Consider the following 18,583-nt stretch of genomic DNA (forward strand, 5'->3'; position numbering starts at 1 on the left):
AAAATCATTGCCCACGACAACATGGCTGTAAAAAGTCGCTAAAGGGAAGTCCGTTCTTCCGTTTATCGTCCTAAACAAGGCTAGTGTGTATGCAGTCCATGGACTGAACGATCGGACCATCGATCTCATGTAAAATCGTTCGGCATAAAAAGTTGGTCGCAATTTCTGTAGTGTGTACCCAGCTTAAGATATTATATCTGCCTTCTGTGGATTCATGTGAGCGCTTGATACATGCATATTTTTTATATATTGTGTTTCTTTCTATGGGATATTGTGGAATTTCAACTGTATGTTATAGGCTGCACACATTCAGATCGCCTTTTATTAATTTTTTAGTTTAGAAGGGGCACAATGTTATGATGAAGGGGCACAGTGTGATTGTGAAGGGGCACAGTGTGATGATGAAGGAGGACGCAGAGTTATGAAGGAGGGTGCAGAGATATGAAGGAGGGCGCAGAGTTATGAAGGAGGGCGCAGAGTTATGAAGGAGGGCGCAGAGTTATGAAGGAGGGCGCAGAGTGATGAAGGGGCACAGTGTGATTTTTTTTGCACATGTTGTTTTATTTTGCTTGATCTTATTCCTGTTAATAAATGCTGTAAATGGTTCTTTGACAGAAACATAATTAGAAAAAAATAAATAAAAACATATTTTTTTCCCCCAGATTTATATGTATTACATTTGCAAATAACTCAATAAGTGTTTCTGTCCTGACCTAAATTCTTATTACATTATTTTGACCAAACTACTTATAAAATGTGACTGCTCGGTAATTATTATAGATTAGGGGTGCCTTGAAAATATTATGTAGACCATAAGGTTGCCTTGAGAAAGTTTGGGAACCACTGCTTTACACAGTTCACACAAGACAACAACCCCGTGACCAACATTGGATCATATAGCAGAGAACAATTTTTACATGCAAATTATGCTTGTTCCTTGTATTGAGCATTTGATAGCATACAATGGAACAAAATCATTCAAGACTGAAATAACAAAGCATTGCACAAATTATTCTATTTGATTCCATATACTGTACCAATATTAAAATGTGGGCTCATTAAAAAGCATTATTGTGTCTGCCACAATTTCCTGTTTTTAATGCTGTGTACATTCAGTTTCTTGATACAAAAGAATCCCTGGTGTTCACTGATTATAGAGACCAGTTTATTTATGAACTGTGTCACTGTATATTCCCTTAACTGGTATCTCCTTTAGCCGATATATAATACAGTATTTTACTATAGGACTAATTAAAAACACTGTGAATGTATTTTTGTCTCTGCAGTAAGGAACACATTATTAATTCATAAATATAAGTTAAAAGTGAAAATAATGGACTTTCATTAATAGCATCAATTAGAAACATGAAGAAAGCACATTATTTCTACTAGACAGCTGCTTCATTTTGATTGAAGTTTGGACACCAACTGCAGGCATGCACCATTATATTATTTTGTTGCTGTCTGCTAGCACATTGTTTATTATTACCAGTACCAAGGTTAACTTGTTTCAATGCCGACAAAGAAAATGGGTCAGCAGGGGAAGAAATTGAGTGTTTGGTAATATGTTTAAGGTACTGGTAGAGAATTGAAATTTTAACCTTTTCACTACCGACAGTGAAGACTGGAAGCTCTTGCTTCATTTTTTTTTCCACACAGCCCCCCTTGAGATGATGCAGAATAGCTGCAGACCCAGCGATTTGGGATGCAGCACAGCTAACATAGAAGAGACATGGAGAGGGGGTGAAAGAGGAGGACGGACATATATGACGTTCTACAATAATGGGTGTTACCAGTACATTAATCGTAGGGATTTTAATTCTAAAGTAGCCAGTCGTGTGCTTGTCTTGCCTGCTGCTTATATGTGAGCTGCAGTACTCCTTCCCCCTCCTCCTCCCACCTCCAGAGCAGCCCTCCCCCCTCTTTTGTGAGGTCTGCAGATAAGAGACAGAAGGGATAGGGCTGGCAGGCGATCAGTACTCTTTCACTGCACCAGAAGGAGGTAAAAATAGAGGAGGAAAAGATATCAGGACACTGCAGGCAAATGAGGGAGAAATTACCTACTGCATACGGATATCAGGAGAGAAACACGGCTGCACACAGTGTATGTTTGCAAATAAAAGAACCGGCCACCTCCAAAGAGGGATGATCTGCTGATGGTTATGAAGAGGAAAACATTTCCCGATTTGTAGGTGATTTACCAAGCTGCATATTTAAAACACTGAATGGGAAATAACATAAATAGAGCAATGCAACCCACCAGTCATAACAGACTCATCCACTTTCTTCATCGTTCATGAATCGGACACTCAGCATTTACTACGCTAGTTTATTTTATTTTTTTACTGATTAAACGCTACACAGACTGATCATTGTAATTTATCGAATTTAACGTAAAAGGAATATGAATCAACTTTGATGTTGTTGGTGCTGCATCGCAAGCTGTAATCTAAGTTGAAGGAGGACTTTAGCATATTAGCGATTGGATAGAGTGCAATCAGTGGTACTGCATAAGTCGTGTACTCTGCACGCATCACGAGTCTCCTGCAATATTGTAAGGGGAAGCAGATTGTAGATATCTGAAGAAACCTGGGAAAATGGCCACTCTGCTGCGGAAAATAGGACTGATACGTCTTCACGATAGAGATACAGAAGACCCCAAGCATTATCATCACCACCACCGCAACCAGCAGGGATCACTGAAGAACAGCAAGGGAAAGAACAGCAGCAACAAACAACAAGGTGGTTCAGCAGGAGGAGGAGGAGGAGGAGGTGGTGGTGGTGGTGGTGGGAGTAGTGGTGGGGGTAGCAGCGGCTGCTGCAGCAATAACTCGACAACATCTGAGGGGATACTTGGCCAGGCTGATTTCAAGGGCAAAAAGACTGAGCAGTGTCAAAAGGACAAGCACTGTACGGCAGGAGGCAAGGAAAAGAATAGTGCCAAAGAAACTAGCACTCCCACCATTAGAAAGGAGTCCAAACAACAAGGTGTTGGAGGTGGTAGTGGAGGAGTGGGGACCAAGCAAAATGGGGGAACCTCATTGCAGCCCCTTGTGCCCCCCAACAGACAGCACTGCACCCAGGTTAGGAGCAGACGACTGATGAAGGAGCTTCAAGACATCCGCAAGCTGAGCGACCACTTCATCTCTGTGGAGCTTGTGGATGACAGTCTATTTGACTGGAACATCAAGCTGCACCAGGTGGACAAGGACTCCACCCTCTGGCAGGACATGAAGGAGACTAACACAGAGTACATCTTGCTGAACCTTACCTTCCCGGACAACTTTCCCTTCTCACCACCTTTTATGAGGGTGCTGAGCCCCAGATTGGAGAATGGATATGTGCTGGATGGTGGAGCTATCTGCATGGAACTTCTGACCCCCAGGGGATGGTCCAGTGCCTACACTGTGGAGGCAGTCATGAGGCAGTTCGCAGCCAGCCTAGTTAAGGGCCAGGTAAGCATGGGGCAGATGTTTTTCAGATTCTGTGATAGACAGAGCAGGTGCATGTCTACACAGTGCTTTTTCTCACTGATCCAGAGCAGCTCATGCAGTATGTAAGTATTTAAATGCTTATTAAGTTTTTCAGTGAAGTCTCAATAATAGAGTAAAATTTAATACAGTATATTGTACAACTTTGTGCATACAATCACTCAAAATTGAAAATAAATTGTGTGCTCCATATCATATCAGATTACAACATCCAAGAAGACAATTGCAGCATTGTAGTTGCTTTGCTAAAATTACAATATTCTATTAGCAAACAATGATATTTAAAGATATGAAATCTAACACCAGAAAAATCAACCAGTTTTTGTGTTAAATAAAGTAAATGGAAAATTGAAAACGAAAAATAGATGCAGAATCATCACTTGGAAAATAAATCAGTCTTCTTGGGTGCATATGAGATATTGGTTCCTGCATTGTTCTCAAATAGTCACTAGGAGCTTCAGGAAATTGTGAGGATTGTAATTAACCAATGACCATTTGCTGACCTCAGATTTTCATTTACTGTCTAGCATTTCTAAGTTATTTTCAGATAACATCTGCTTGTGGGGTTAGCTTTATAGAGCCCTAAGGAATACTGAATAAGAAAGCAACGTTTCTCAACCTGAGGCTTTGTACCTCCAGTGATCTAGTTTAGTTTGAATCCATATCAATATGTATTTAAGCAAATATTTAATATTTTTCTTGATAAATTTAAAGTGCAATTGATAGAAGGCAAAAAAACTGTTAAATAGTAGTTCAAAACAGTATTATATTTAGTGATAATAATCACAAGTTCTTGAATTGAAATTTGATTATAATATATTACGTGATTGATTTACTGAATAGGGGACATTGTTGATGATTTGTTAAAAAAGAAGAAGATGATAACATAAGTGTCAGGTATCACCATCTGAACCGTCCCATTATAGACTCTAAACCCCAAAGGTAAATAATGTGATGGATTAGGATCTGATACATTCTGGCTTTTTCCCACAGGCACATTAAAAGTAACATGTAAATGAAGCCTTTATACACTAGATTTTATTAATTTAACAATATATATCACTATACACTATACTACTTTTCATTGGTGTCCTTAGTATGAATGTCTTGAATTACTTGCACTTTATTTTATATGTTACATACGTCACTTGTCTTGCATCTGCTGTTCTATGGCTGTAATGACTGTTTTTTTAACTATATTTGTCACCTATACTGTGTATTTGAGTGTATATATACATATGGATACATACAAAAATACAGACAGATTTATAAGTATGTGTGTTTGTACATATAAAATATAAGCCAGTGAAGCAGTTGTTAATAATCTGACTGAACAATGCTATAATTATTCAATATAAATTGTAGACATGTGACTTTTTTTAAACTTTTCCTATTATTATTCTCCTTTATTTGCAACGCTAGATTTGGCATGTTTTGCCAGCGGAATTTGGCCTTGAGTGTTCCCAGTTCGACCACAAATACATCACACAGCAGAATAAACTGACTGTTTTGTCCAATCATAGACTATACATTTAGCAATATGCAAATGTGCTAATTTAATGCAAATGACTTTCTGCAGAATGGAAGAGCAAAAGCGGGACTGGTAGATTTTACTCCCGGAACCTCGCACCTCCGCAAAAAGAATTGTTCTGCTTTTGAACTATATTCAAGCAAATGATGCCGCAATTTTGCTCATCTCTAGTAAATAGCAATACTTAACTTATTAGTTGATAAAAGAATAACTTGATCTACAGAAAAATTATCATCATCATTAGCAATGATGTATCTTGCACGCATAGAGCGGCCCAGCAATGCAGTGTGGCTTTCTACAAGTAGTAATATTTTCGATGTACATAAAAAGCTTGCTAAAATCATTTTTGACCATAACATATGTGATATCCACTACACTTCGGCAATTATATGCACACACAATTATTTAAATAAACATATATATATATATATATATATATATATATATATATATATATATATATATATGTGTGTGTGTGTGTATATATATGTATGTGCATGTATATATATATGTATGTGTGTATATATATATATATATATATATATATGTATATATGTGTGTATATATATGTGTATATATGTATATGTACATATATATATATATATATATATATACATGTGCATATATATATGTATATGTGTGTGTGTATGTATATGTGTATATATATATATATATATATATATATATATATTTATATACACAGTATTTTTCTTTATTTTTGTAGCGTTTACTAAAAAGGCAAGGAAGAACATATTGATATTTTTACCTACCTTTCTGATCTTTATCAAGACATCGAAAGGGCTCAAAACTACATTAAACAAGGTTATAATTTGTTAGAAGTCAAAAGACTATTTTCATGTATGCAATGAGGAATAAGGTCAATATATACAGGCGTTTGATGGGGTCTATTGTGCTCAATATAACAGCATATATATTAGTGTGTGAAATGTACACATACTGCATATGTAAATAACCTCAGACAGGTGGCCTCATCAATAAAGTCCATTGTTGTCCAAAGCCTTTGGAATACATGAATATCAAAATCAAAGGATTTCCTATACAGATAAAACCATGTTACTATTCATGTAATTCAAATAATCTTGTCAGGTGTTTATTTATTTATTTAAATTGACCCCATTTGATTTTTGGCCATGACCAGCTTCTTTCCATTTCCAACAATTATCTATTACATTTTGGCACAGATCCTGGTGTTCTGTTACAATCACTGGCACATATTATAGCAATCTCTCTTTCAATCAGAGATCATGTTAAACATCGGATCTCCAGCAGGGATACTTTTCATAATTGTCATTAGCAAAACTGTTGTGATAAAGTAGTGTTTCCAATTTAAGGTATCACATAGTTTCTTGTTAACCTCTAAGGGGCCTATTTATTAATCCTTATATTTATGTATAACAGATGCAAATCTAAGTGTTGTGCAAATGTATTAACACTGCATCACTGCAGATATTGTAGATATCTGCTGCTTTGCATTTTGCTTCGAAATTTAGAGCAGTCCCCATAGATGTGTATGGGGACTGCTCTATACCGCAAATTTAACAAGTTCCGAAAATGTTCGGAACTTGTTCACGTCAATGTACACCAGCTCAGGATGGCGTACAATACCGTATGTATGTTTTCAGCTCTGTTCAGCTCTGCTCCGAAGAACAGAGCTTCACAGCACACGTGTGGAGGAATCATATGACCCCTCTTTCTGACATGCAGCATCGCCTCCTCAGAAATGTTTGTGCGCATTCCCAAGGTTATTGGGCATGCGCACAACCTCCTTCAAACATGGAGTTTGAAGGAGGCTGTGGATCACAGTCGTCATCGGAAATGAAGAGGGAGTGAAAAGGTAAGTTTTGTACTTCATAGGAATAGCAGTTTGGTGGTGATTGCTATTCCTGTTGAAGATTTTTAATAAATATGCCAGATATGTAAATCCTTATCTTTGCAGTAAGGATTAAAATAAATTGTACATAAAATTCAGGGGTACATAAATAGGGGCCTAAAGGTTTTATTTTCATGTTATTTTGATATATATGTTCAATAAAACATATGGGCGAGAGTTCTTCTGCATATAAAAGCTTTATATCTTTGCATATTTGCATTTGCTGTTGATTTGACATAAAAAGACTTCTCTATAGGCAACAATTGAATTGTTCCTCTAGGGACCAAATGGTGAAGAAAATGCCTGTAAGGAGCGTGTTGTCTTTTCAGTGCAATACCTTTTACAACAAAATGGTTTACTATACAAGTATTAATCCCCTTAAATAAGTTATCTACCCACAAATTATGGTACATAAACCCATCCTATTTAAGTAAAATTGTAAGGTTATTGATGAAAAAGTAAATTTCATGCTACATTACAAACATTTAAGCTGTTTTCCCTTTCAGACTACTTTTATGTAATATGTTGCTGTATTTCCTTGGCAACCTTCTGTGTTTTTCACCAAGGCCTTTACACCTACACCTAAAGTTAATAATTATTTTTTTATGCAGGACGTTTTTATAGAAGAAAATATCAGTTTACAATAAATTAATGACAGCATAACAGTTGTATTAAATGATATAGGTCAGACAAAGACATAATATGATGTGCTCAAATCAAGGCATCAAATAACATTACAGACAGAACTTTCCTAATATCTAAAAGTATATGCTGATAAAGAACAAATAAAATCAGGGAAACTATTATGGGATAGGGGAGACTAAAGTGGGAAAGGGGGCAGAAAAAGAGGAGGTACAGTTGAGGGTCAGAAATTTTAGGGTGTCTTTTTTCTGCCAAGTGGTGGTTGAGAACCACGGAGTGATGGGCTTCAGCCAAGTTCTGTCTGATTGTGTTTTGTGCAAGGTTAGGACAGTATAAGTATTATACGGAAATTTCAAATCTCAGAAAATCATTTAAATTCCTGGAAGTTTATGTTCATTGAAAAGTGTCATTAGTAGAGGCCTCTACTAAATACAACTTGTAGCTATCAGATTCTTTGTAACGCAACTAACCATACCATGTGGCTGTGAATTCAGAAATCCTGCCAGAGGCTGAGGTAAGAGTTTACCATTTAAATTGTCTTTTGATACAACACAGAATTGCTGTGTGAATAGAATCTACTCCATTGCATATAGCATGGACAGAACCATGCCTGGAGTAGGAAATAAAATCCACGTATTTAGTAAATGTTGCAGCAAGGCACATACAGTACAATAAATAAAAGATATCTAAAGTTGGAAACCCTCATGACTGTAATTATATTTTTTAAATATTTGTTTTATTTGGTCCTTACATTCACAAGGAATAGATGGATTTATGTTCCCTTGACAGGGTTTTTATCTGATTTGAAGTAATAATGTAGTAGTTTTATAAATTTTTCATATGTGCATTACTAGTCCATACCTCCCCGGCAGTGGGACAGTTGCAATGGCCATGCCTCCAGAGGACTGCTTAAAGTTGTAAAGTGCTAGGCTGCTCATTACATACCTCCTTTCCCCCAACATTCCCACCTGCTGAACAAACATGTCCCCAGGCGGGACAGCAGGACAGAACCCTTAAATCGGGACTGTCCTGCTGAAATTTGGGCAATTGGGAGGTATGCTACTCTTTATTTGCAACTACATGTGAAAATTGCCATATATTTGCCTTCTTAGGCTGGGTGCACACTACTGTGTTTTCAGCCGATTATCGGGCCAATCAGTTGTTTATCGTCAATATCACTGAAGTATGTACCCTGGGCTTTGGAACCATTATCGTTCAAAGCACTTCATATCGTTGAACAAGATTTTTAGAGTGAACTAATAATCTCGTTCAACGATGGAACAATGTTGTTCCAATTCTGCAGTGTGTATGCACTCAATTTAGCTATGAAGCAGCAGGGGTTTAACTCACCTGTCACTGGAGTGTGTGAACATCGCCGCCTCCCGTCTTGCAGATGCAGAAGTGTCCTGTGATATGGTAACTCCACCTGGCTATAACTGTCACCACTTAGGCATTTAATGCCATATCCTAAAGCACTCCAGTAAATGCAATCTTCTTGGTTGCAGGGCATGTATGTACAAACCGACACTCAGCTGCAATCGCTGCAGGTATCTCTGGAGTTCTACTAGTTTTGGAGTAGGGAAGTTCAGGGGAAATAATAGTTTGAACTATATTGCACTCAGTAGTCTTTTGCTAACTCATAATTCTTGTGCTTTATTTTAAGGATGAGCGGGCTCGGATTCCGCAAATCCGAGCCCACCCGAACAGTGCGGATCCGACGGGATCCGAGCACTGTTCGGGAACTTCCGGGCGCCAAACCGAGGCTATGACATCTAAGTCTCGCATCGGATCTCGCGAGACTCGGATGTCATAAATACTCACCTTGCGGGCGCCATCTTCATTCTTGCTGTGATCACTCGTGAGGGAGGTTGTAGTTAGGGAGCTCCTGATCAGTTTAGTGGTTCTTTGTGCTTTGTCCAGTGCTCTGTCCTGCTGAGTCAAGTGTTGCTTTTGTCCTGTGCTCTGTCCTGCTGAATCCAGTGGTGCTGTGTCCTGTGCTCTGTCCTGCTGAGTCCAGTGGTGCTGCCTGTGTCCTCTCCTCTGTTCTGCTAAGGGCATTGTTATTTCAAAATTATTCAAAAGTTATAAAAAAAAAAAAAAAAAATTATAAAAAACCTATACAAAAATAATTTAAAAAAAATATAAAATAATTATAAAAAAATTATACAAAAATAATTGAAAAAATATATAAAAAAATTAGTTAAAAAATAATAGGTACTGATATTTCAAAGCCAAACTACGTTCACTGTTGCTGCTGTACCAAAAAATAATAGGTACTGCTATTTAAAAGTCAAACTACGTTCACTGTTGCTGCTGTACCAAAAAATAATAGGTACTGCTATTTAAAAGTCAAACTACGTTCACTGTTGCTGCTTTACCAAAAAATACTAGGTACTGCTATTTCAAAGTCAAACTACGTTCACTGTTGCTGCTGTACCAAAAAAAACTAGGTACTGCTATTTAAAAGTCAAACTACGTTCTCTGTTGCTGCTGTACCTAAAAATACTAGGTACTGCTATTTAAAAGTCAAACTACGTTCACTGTTGCTGCTGTACCAAAAAATACTAGGTACTGCTATTTCAAAGTCAAACTACGTTCACTGTTGCTGCTGTACCAAAAAAAACTAGGTACTGCTATTTAAAAGTCAAACTACTTTCTCTGTTGCTGCTGTACCAAAAAATAATAGGTACTGCTATTTAAAAGTCAAACTACGTTCACTGTTGCTGCTGTACCCAAAAATAACTGCGGCCTTAACAGCTATGTTGGTGTTAGACGTGCATCCGGTGTCCGCCATCTGTGTAGTGGAATTCAGACCACTTGGAGGAGGTATTGTGGCCCCGGTACCAAATTGGGTACTGGGGCCACTCCACTACGCAGTCCAGATAGATGCGTATCAGATATTAAAATACATTGACTTGCTGCCAAATCAAAAATGAATGAAAATGACCTGTCATCGTCGAAAACAAGAGGTAGTGACGCGCTCGAACTACACCCTCTATATGCTGCAGAGGATGTAGGAGCAGCCATCTGTGCAGTGGAATTCAGACCAGTTGGAGGAGGTACTACGCAGTCCAGATAGCTGTGAGGTGTTCAGAATAGATTGGAAATTAGTGGAAATAATTCTTATTGAATGTTATTGAGGTTAATAATAGCGTAGGAGTGAAAAAAAAAAAAACAAAACGGGATTTTAGCACTTTTTATGCTTTTTTAAAAATAAATCAGAACCCAAAACCCTAAATCAGAACCAAAATCTTTCGTCGGGTGTTTTGGCAAAACAAATCAGAACCCAAAACCTCAAGCTAATCAGAACCCAAAACACAAAACACTAAAAGTGGCCAGTGCACACCCCTACTTTATTTAAGCTTTCATGGTTCTGCTGAGCGAATGTTTCTGTTTATGTTGTAGCACTACAACAAAGGATATCAGAAGCCCCAAATGGTAAGCTGTTCTAACAAAACTCAGGGATCATTTAATCTCTATATTTAGCATCCTAACATACAGGCGCGGGCTGGGACACTGCAGGCAGGGGGGCACACAGGCGGCCGCGTCATTGATGACGCGGCCGCATCCCGTGTCATGGGATGCGGCCTCCTGTGCGCTGACGCGGCCGCATCATCAGATGCAGAAAAAAATGTGGAGAAATTGCATCGGGGGGCGGCCGGCCGGCCGGCCTACCCCCCGGCCCAGCCGGCCTCTGCCAACATACCTGTTTTATTTACTTTAGGGTACATTTTTTTATCCAGCTGCCGATAAACACTGCTCTATTTTCTCTACCCCCATTGCGTGCATATAATCTTATTTAATAACAGTTATATTCAACTCCTTTCTGCTATAAGTGTCAGTGTGGGTGACTGGATCATACATCTGAAGAGATCAGAGGCAAACAAGAGGTGCCATTGTTCTCCACCTATAGTTATGAATCACTCAGCTTGCAGTGAAAGTGACAGCTGTCACTTTTCCTCTTAGTTGCAGCAGATGGTTATAACAGATAAAGAGCACAGATCTGAAGGTAATTGCATAGTTGCCTACTCTCCCAGAATGTCCAGGAGACTCCCGAATTTTTCAGAGTTCTTGCGGAAGAGCAGTGTAACCTTCCGCATCACCCGGGTGTGGTATGAAAAAACGGCACTTATAAAGCCAACAAAGTTTTCACCTACAAAAAAATAACGATCATTATAATTGCAACAAGGTGGAAATCTCCATATTGACTATTTTTGGCAGTTTCTATTAGTAAACAGCGACTTTCAGAAACACCTACAGCGATAATGTTTGTTATATGGTAAGTGGAGATTTCCACCTTGCCGCGATTATAATGATCGTTACTTTTTTGTAGGTGAAAACTTTGTCGGCGTTATAAGTGCCGTTAATATGACTACCACCGGCATCAGCCCACTTCGTTAGTGAAGTGGGTGCATCATCCTGGCCCCGTCCCCTACTGTATTAGGCCGAAAATGGTACAATTAGACAGAGGGTTGGGCCAGGATGATATGATTCGTATGATCATGCCCCCAGAAGGTGGCTGCTTTGGAGATCTTCTTGAAGAGTTGATAAGTATGGATAATCGTGTATAGTGTGTACAAATGAATCGACATGCTGATTGGGACTTTTTTTCCTGTATTGTTAAAATTGCTAAAATATTGCATTGTTAGAAATTTGTTGTAGTGTGTACCCAGCCTTAGAGGACCTATATCTTCAGAGTAGATAGGACTCATTCACACCTATTGATCACACCTATTTGCTTTTTATCACATTAAATCCATGAAAAGCATATTAAAATTATGCAAAATAAGAGTCATTTATGTCTTTCCTACTCTTGTGTTCTAAAAGTTACTGCTGCCTTTAAATTTTTAGAATGGAGCAGGACGTATTTCTCAATCATTAGTGTGTGCAAACTAACAGGACAGATGAGTGATCAGCAACCTGATACCCCTTAAGGGCCGCAGGTGCATTCCTCTTACTTTCAACAGGGTCACACATTATTCTTAATATCAGTAATAAGATAAAATAATACAGTTAATCAAAGAAATAGATACCACTCTGAATTAACATAGCTATGACAAACAAAGATGATAATTCAATGATCAGAAAAGGACTGATGGGATATATAGAGGGGTATAAAGAAGGAAAGAGCTGGGGGGCGCAGGTGAAGGCTTGAAGGGCCATCTGTTGCCCATCACTGCAATAGCTTCCACTGGTGACATCACCACACTCTGTCTTGTTTTCATGCGTTTTGATCCATTTTCCCAGCACATATGTGTGAACGAGTGCTGAAAGAACAGTATCATCCACAGCTTACAATGGACAATTAAACTCATGTATCAGTATTTAAAAAAGACAAGTAAAAGCATATTTTATTTATCCGAAACGTAGTTATATGTAAAAAAAAAATTGCTCTCCTAAAAATGAAATCATAATATTTAAATTTTTCATACAAGCTCATTTGATGTTTTTGGTTTTTGTTTGTTATTTTTTATTAAAACAGTTATGCTTCCATTTCTGGGAGTTGTTTTGGTCACATTTTGCATTTCAAAGAGAAGGCATTCTGCCAATGGTTGGTACTCATTGTGGACTATAAGTATATTTAATTTCACTCATTCAGACCAAATAATATTATACTATTTCTATTGATAAATGCAGATAAATAGGTTTCTCTGTGCTAGATAGTGTATGCCCAAATGTTTTATAAAAACACCAGCTTCTAATTAGCATATCAGTGAGCAATATGCACATTGGAAGTGTATTATGTCACCTTTAAATATAATTTATCTTCCAAAGTTCTCCATAGACTTCTACAACTTTTCAATTTTTTTTAGCATACAGGATCCTTGTGGCGGGGGGCTTGGTGAATGGGGGGGGGGGCGTGGTGATATTGCAGCGTCACTATAGCCCCGTCCCTACTATAAAATGCAGAAAATTATGGCATTGAATAGAGGGGTGCTTAATAGCACAATTACATCATTTATCCCTGCCCCATCTATTCAGTTCCGTTATTTTCGGCATTTTATAGTGGGGGGTGAGGCTATGACCACACCCTCCTACACCCTGTCACATGACCTGACGTTTGGGAACTCCCAGAGGACAGAGTTTAAAAGTTTGCAAGTATGATTTATACAGATAATAAAATGAAAATCTAGTCAACATTGTTTCTGAAAAGCTGAGATAAGAGATAGAATTCCACAGAATTTGTCTAGGGGAATCATACTTTTTCAAAATAGGGTGTGTGTAGAGAGCTTGTAATCTACTATGATGACATTCACTTTGTCCATGACCAGTTAGTTGCAAGACTAAAGGTGGTCCATACTTGCCAACTGCTGCCCTGTCATTAGACCACACCCCTTCAGCTAACCATCGCCATTTTCAACCTAATATAACAGTGCTTGGTCATGACGATTCTCATGTCTCACTCCCATTGTGTCATAAAGGATAATTTATTATCTCCAGGAGGCTTGTTAAAAAAGAGACTAAAAGGAATATAACACCCCTGTAAAAATGCCTATCAATGCAAATGGACTCTAAACTGTTGTAGATTATTGATGGGTAATTGTCCATTAGGTTATTTAAAAAAGAATGTTACGTTTGATTTAGCCTAACATGTCCAGTGCCATCTGAACATTCTGGATATGACTTTTGACTGCATACACTATTTACCAACACTACCTATTAACTTGTGATCAGTACGGATTGTATTTCAGTCCGACTGCTTAGGCAGTTTGGTGCTACACAAGGAGACGTTTTTAGGCAGCGTGGAGGAAAACAACTAAATTTACTGAACTGCTTGTTGAAAAAGTGGAGATGTTGCCTATAGCACCCAATCAGATTTTAGCTGTCATTTTGTAGAATGTACTAAATAAATGATAACTAGAATTGATGGTTGCTACAGGTAACATCTCCACTTTTTCAAACCCGCAGTTTAGTAAATATACCCCTTTGTTCCATTCATATCTACACTTGTAATGCTCTTAAGATGCCACACAGTCATTTCATGTAATATGTTTTATTAACAGAGGGGAGTTAATTTTTAACAATATTCTTCAGTAAATGTTTAATAAAACCTTTGACATTTAGATATAGGTGGATTCCTGGTAATCACTCAGTAATTGTGATCTATTTTCCCATGGGAGATACACTACTCACCAAAAGTGGATCACCGCCAATACAGCACTGTATATACAAGCAGTGCTTGGATTTCTTTCATTCAAGCTGATGTCTTCCTGTTAAAATGTGTATGAAATTTAGCCCTGCCTCTCTCATGCAGCTATTGTTACAGAGAGACAGCTGAAGGCGTCTGTATGATGTGGTTGAATGCTCAATTTCGACAGCAGTTTAAAACATGAGGCTGGTGTCATTTTCTTCAGTGGAGAAGGGTTATGACAGTAGAAAAAATGTCGGGGTCTCCTTAGCATCGTCTTCACTAAAATGCAGTGAACGACTCCTATCAACTTCCTGTAATTGACCTGATATTTCTTTTCGTAGACCTTCCACTTACTGCTTGCTTACCATCTGTGTGCAATTATAGTTCCCTCTGGAAACAAAAATAAAAACTTTGACTACTTAAGCATATGTTTTTTTTCGGGCACCATGTAGCTTTGTCAGACCTAGAGTACGTCATACATATTTGGTATCCCTATAATCAAGGAAAATATGTGAGTAAATATATAAGTATATTTTTGAATGTTACTAATTGCGCAAAAATACCCATGAGCACAGTCATGGGAAATATACAATTTGGCCTGATTTGCACAATGAAATCAAAATAAATAAAAACATTATCTCGGTAAGTCCCCAATATAAAATTAGATATGTCTTGTAAAAAGCAATATAATGCTAGTTTTGGTTGACTAAGAAAGAATAAAAGATTGTTTGTGCAGCTGACGTGTGACGAAAATGTGAAGATTGTCCTGAATACCTCCAGTTACTAAAGAGATGTGATTTTTTGGAGGTTGAGGGGAAATCATGCAGGATTTATGCTAACACTAGGTTTAATATGTTAGCTGTGAAAGGCCCTATATATATATATATATATATATACCTTAATACTACAACAACATCCCTTCCAACATTGTTGCTGTTCAAATTGGGACAGAGAGGGTGATGGGGTGTGGCCATGTAACAACAGGGGTGTGGTTATATCATTTGGGGGGTGGCCACACTCCTGCAGGCATTTATTGTGCTTCTCAATCACTTGGCTGTCCCTTACTAGACCATGCAATTGTTGCACTCATACAATACCCGGTCACCGCTAGATGTAAGTAAATGGATTTATACATAAAATGCATAGCGGGCTAGTTTCCTCTAAATCACACTACACCGTGGCATAACCTTTTAATATACCCAATAAAGACACGGACACCAAATTAAAGTTGGAATAAATGATAGGATTTATTAAATTGAATTATAAAACTTTAACTTTGTAATTAATTTTAAATACAAACTAATGAGATCTCTAAAGCGGACGAGAGCAGGGCAGTCAGCAACAGCAAAACCAATAAAGGTGGAAAGGTCAGAACCATAGTACCACCAACCCAGGATGATACCTTATCTATTGGCCGGTGCTAAAAATCGAGTCCAACGAAAAGACTACACCCCCTATAAACCGCCAGTATAAACCAGACAAATGTTGGCCGAGGGTCCTCCTCACAGGCGGACCAACCATACGATGACACCATTGACAAAGAGGGGGTAGTGACCTATGACAAGATAAACCGAGCACCATATGCCCACTTACCGACTGCACTGCTCTCCTACCCTGCTTCGAACACCGAAACCAACCTGAAAACCTACCAAATAAACTTGAAGGGTGGGACTGAGGAATTGGAAGCAGGAACACCCAAACCTTGCATGAGCTGACTTATAACTGTGTAAAAGCCCATCCCCTTCCAGCCTCTATTGGCTGACACTTTGAGAAAGCCACATCTTAATAGTGATTCAACAAGTCACTCACCCGCATAACTTCGTTTAGTCTGAAGGCCACACTTCCCTTCCCACCATTTTGGTCCAATCTGGACAAAGCTGTCCCAATCTGCACAGCAGAACAGAGTCCTCAAATTGGGGCTGCCCCGCCAAAATCTGAACAGTTCGGAGGTATGCAACAATGCTTCATACTTGCCAACTTGTTGAAAAATTATTTCAAAGAGATTATGTAAATTAAACCATGTCCCCAGGTTCCACCAAAGGAGGGTCCTGCTCCACCTGTGGATGTATCTAGTACAGCCCATATGCATGCCCAGCACTACGAGGTGAAACCTATAGTGCTGTAAGCAGCATGCTGCCAGAAGGGATTTGTGTATGGGCGGCACATAGCTAGAGTCTGTAAAGTGTAGCAGGGATGAAGGGAAGATTATTTTTATTTTACTGTACAATTTATGGTAACGCCAGCGATAACCAAGCAGTACAGCAGTGAAGTTACTGCTGCACTGTTTAATAAATGATAAGTCTCCCATGCAGAAGCCTGGGGGCCCAATTGCTTGTAATAACAGGGTGAATATATATAGGAAAGCCCTATCAATTCAATAAACATTTTATCATGTTGATATGGCTTGATAAATTGTCCCTAAATTCCATAACCATCACAAATCTAATCATGCTTTAATAACAAGATTTTGGACTTCTAATAAATTCTTATAATAAATTATTAAATAAATATATAAAATAACAATGCAAAATTAGTTACTTGTGAAAGAAGCCTTGTGCAGAGTCTTTTTGCTGTTCCCTGATATATGCACTTACTGGCTAATGTGCCTGTACTAGCCTGGTCTCAATGTGTGACGTGCAATGTCGTATCGTCATGTTCGCACACGCACAAACCTGCAGTTCGGAGGCACAGCAGTAATCTAAGAGTTTAGCCTTTCCTGGATGTATCCCAATATTCTGGGAGCCTCTCAGATATTCTGGGAGAGAGAGAGTGGTAATAGCGAGAGAAGGGATGAGGTGGGGGGTGTAGAGAGAGGGAAAGGGAGATATTGTTCCCTAACATTCATTAGGTATTTCACAGCTATACTGCAGTTTTTAGGTTTCTATAATTATCTCAAAGTTTCAAATGAGACACTTTACACGTGTAGCATGTATATCATACTTGCCAACTCTCCCGGAATGTACTGGAGACTCCCGCATTTCACGCGAGTCTCACAGACTCCCGAGAGAGTGTGGCAATCTCCCGGATCTGCCCACTTCCTAGAGAAGTGGTCAGAATTAGGTCCAAAACGCAGCGATTCACTGGGAATCGCTGCGTTTGGCCCCGCCCCTGCTATAAAATGACACAGGTCATGGGGGCGGGTCCAAAATTACGCAAATTTGGGAGCCCCGCCCCCCCATCACGCCCACCTCCCCCGGCAGGCTCCCGAAAGCCAACTTTAGAAAGTTGGCAAGTAGGATGTATATACCTCGCCACTTCTGAAATATAAGATATATTGGCTATTTCATTTTGTCCTTTCTCACAACATTATACAAACAAATTGTTCACAGTGACAGAATAAGCTTCTCTGAAGGCCCCTGGTGAAGACTACTGCCGATGTAAGTTCTTACCGGTCTAGTGGCTTTGATAAATAGTAAGAAGTCCTAAATCCGGTGAAAACTCAAATTTTTGCAAGATTTATGGCTTCTTTATTTGATAAATAGACACTTTAGAGAGTTAAAGTATTCACTTGTAGAGATATACAAAAACAAGAGTTTGCCAGAAACCACAAGAGTGATCCTCATAGATAATATTATATGATATGATATGAAGCATGGCGGCAGAAAAATTATATTATAGGGATGTGTCTCAGTATCAGCGTCTGGAAAACTTAAAAATAGAGGGCAAATTGTATGAAGCAAAAACAGACCAATCAGGAAAAGCAACTGCAGTCTGCATTAGAACTAGGCAGAATTCCAGCAGAGCAATGTACCAATGCATACATGAGAATCAACATTAGAATTGCTTAAATATAAAAATAAATCAACGTCCTGGAGGATCTCAGATAATGTCCACATATCAATCCCATGGAGAATATGTGGAATGATTTGAAAATTGCTGTTCCCCAATGGAAAATT

At 38.5% G+C, this 18,583-nt stretch overlaps 1 protein-coding gene across 1 annotated transcript in view; it reads left to right on the plus strand.

Moving 5' to 3' along the window:
- The first annotated feature begins 1,903 nt into the window (after positions 1 to 1,903).
- The window catches only part of UBE2QL1 (ubiquitin conjugating enzyme E2 QL1), a 52,506-nt gene continuing 35,826 nt past the window's right edge, over positions 1,904 to 18,583 (plus strand). Inside the window, exon 1 of the mRNA XM_075212902.1 lies at positions 1,904 to 3,455. Within this exon, the coding sequence (XP_075069003.1) occupies positions 2,598 to 3,455 (858 nt within the window). The 5' untranslated portion in view covers positions 1,904 to 2,597. The remainder of the gene's footprint in view (positions 3,456 to 18,583) is intronic.

Source organism: Mixophyes fleayi, chromosome 5 (genome assembly GCF_038048845.1).
Source record: "Mixophyes fleayi isolate aMixFle1 chromosome 5, aMixFle1.hap1, whole genome shotgun sequence".
Taxonomy (NCBI): Eukaryota; Metazoa; Chordata; class Amphibia; order Anura; family Limnodynastidae; genus Mixophyes; species Mixophyes fleayi.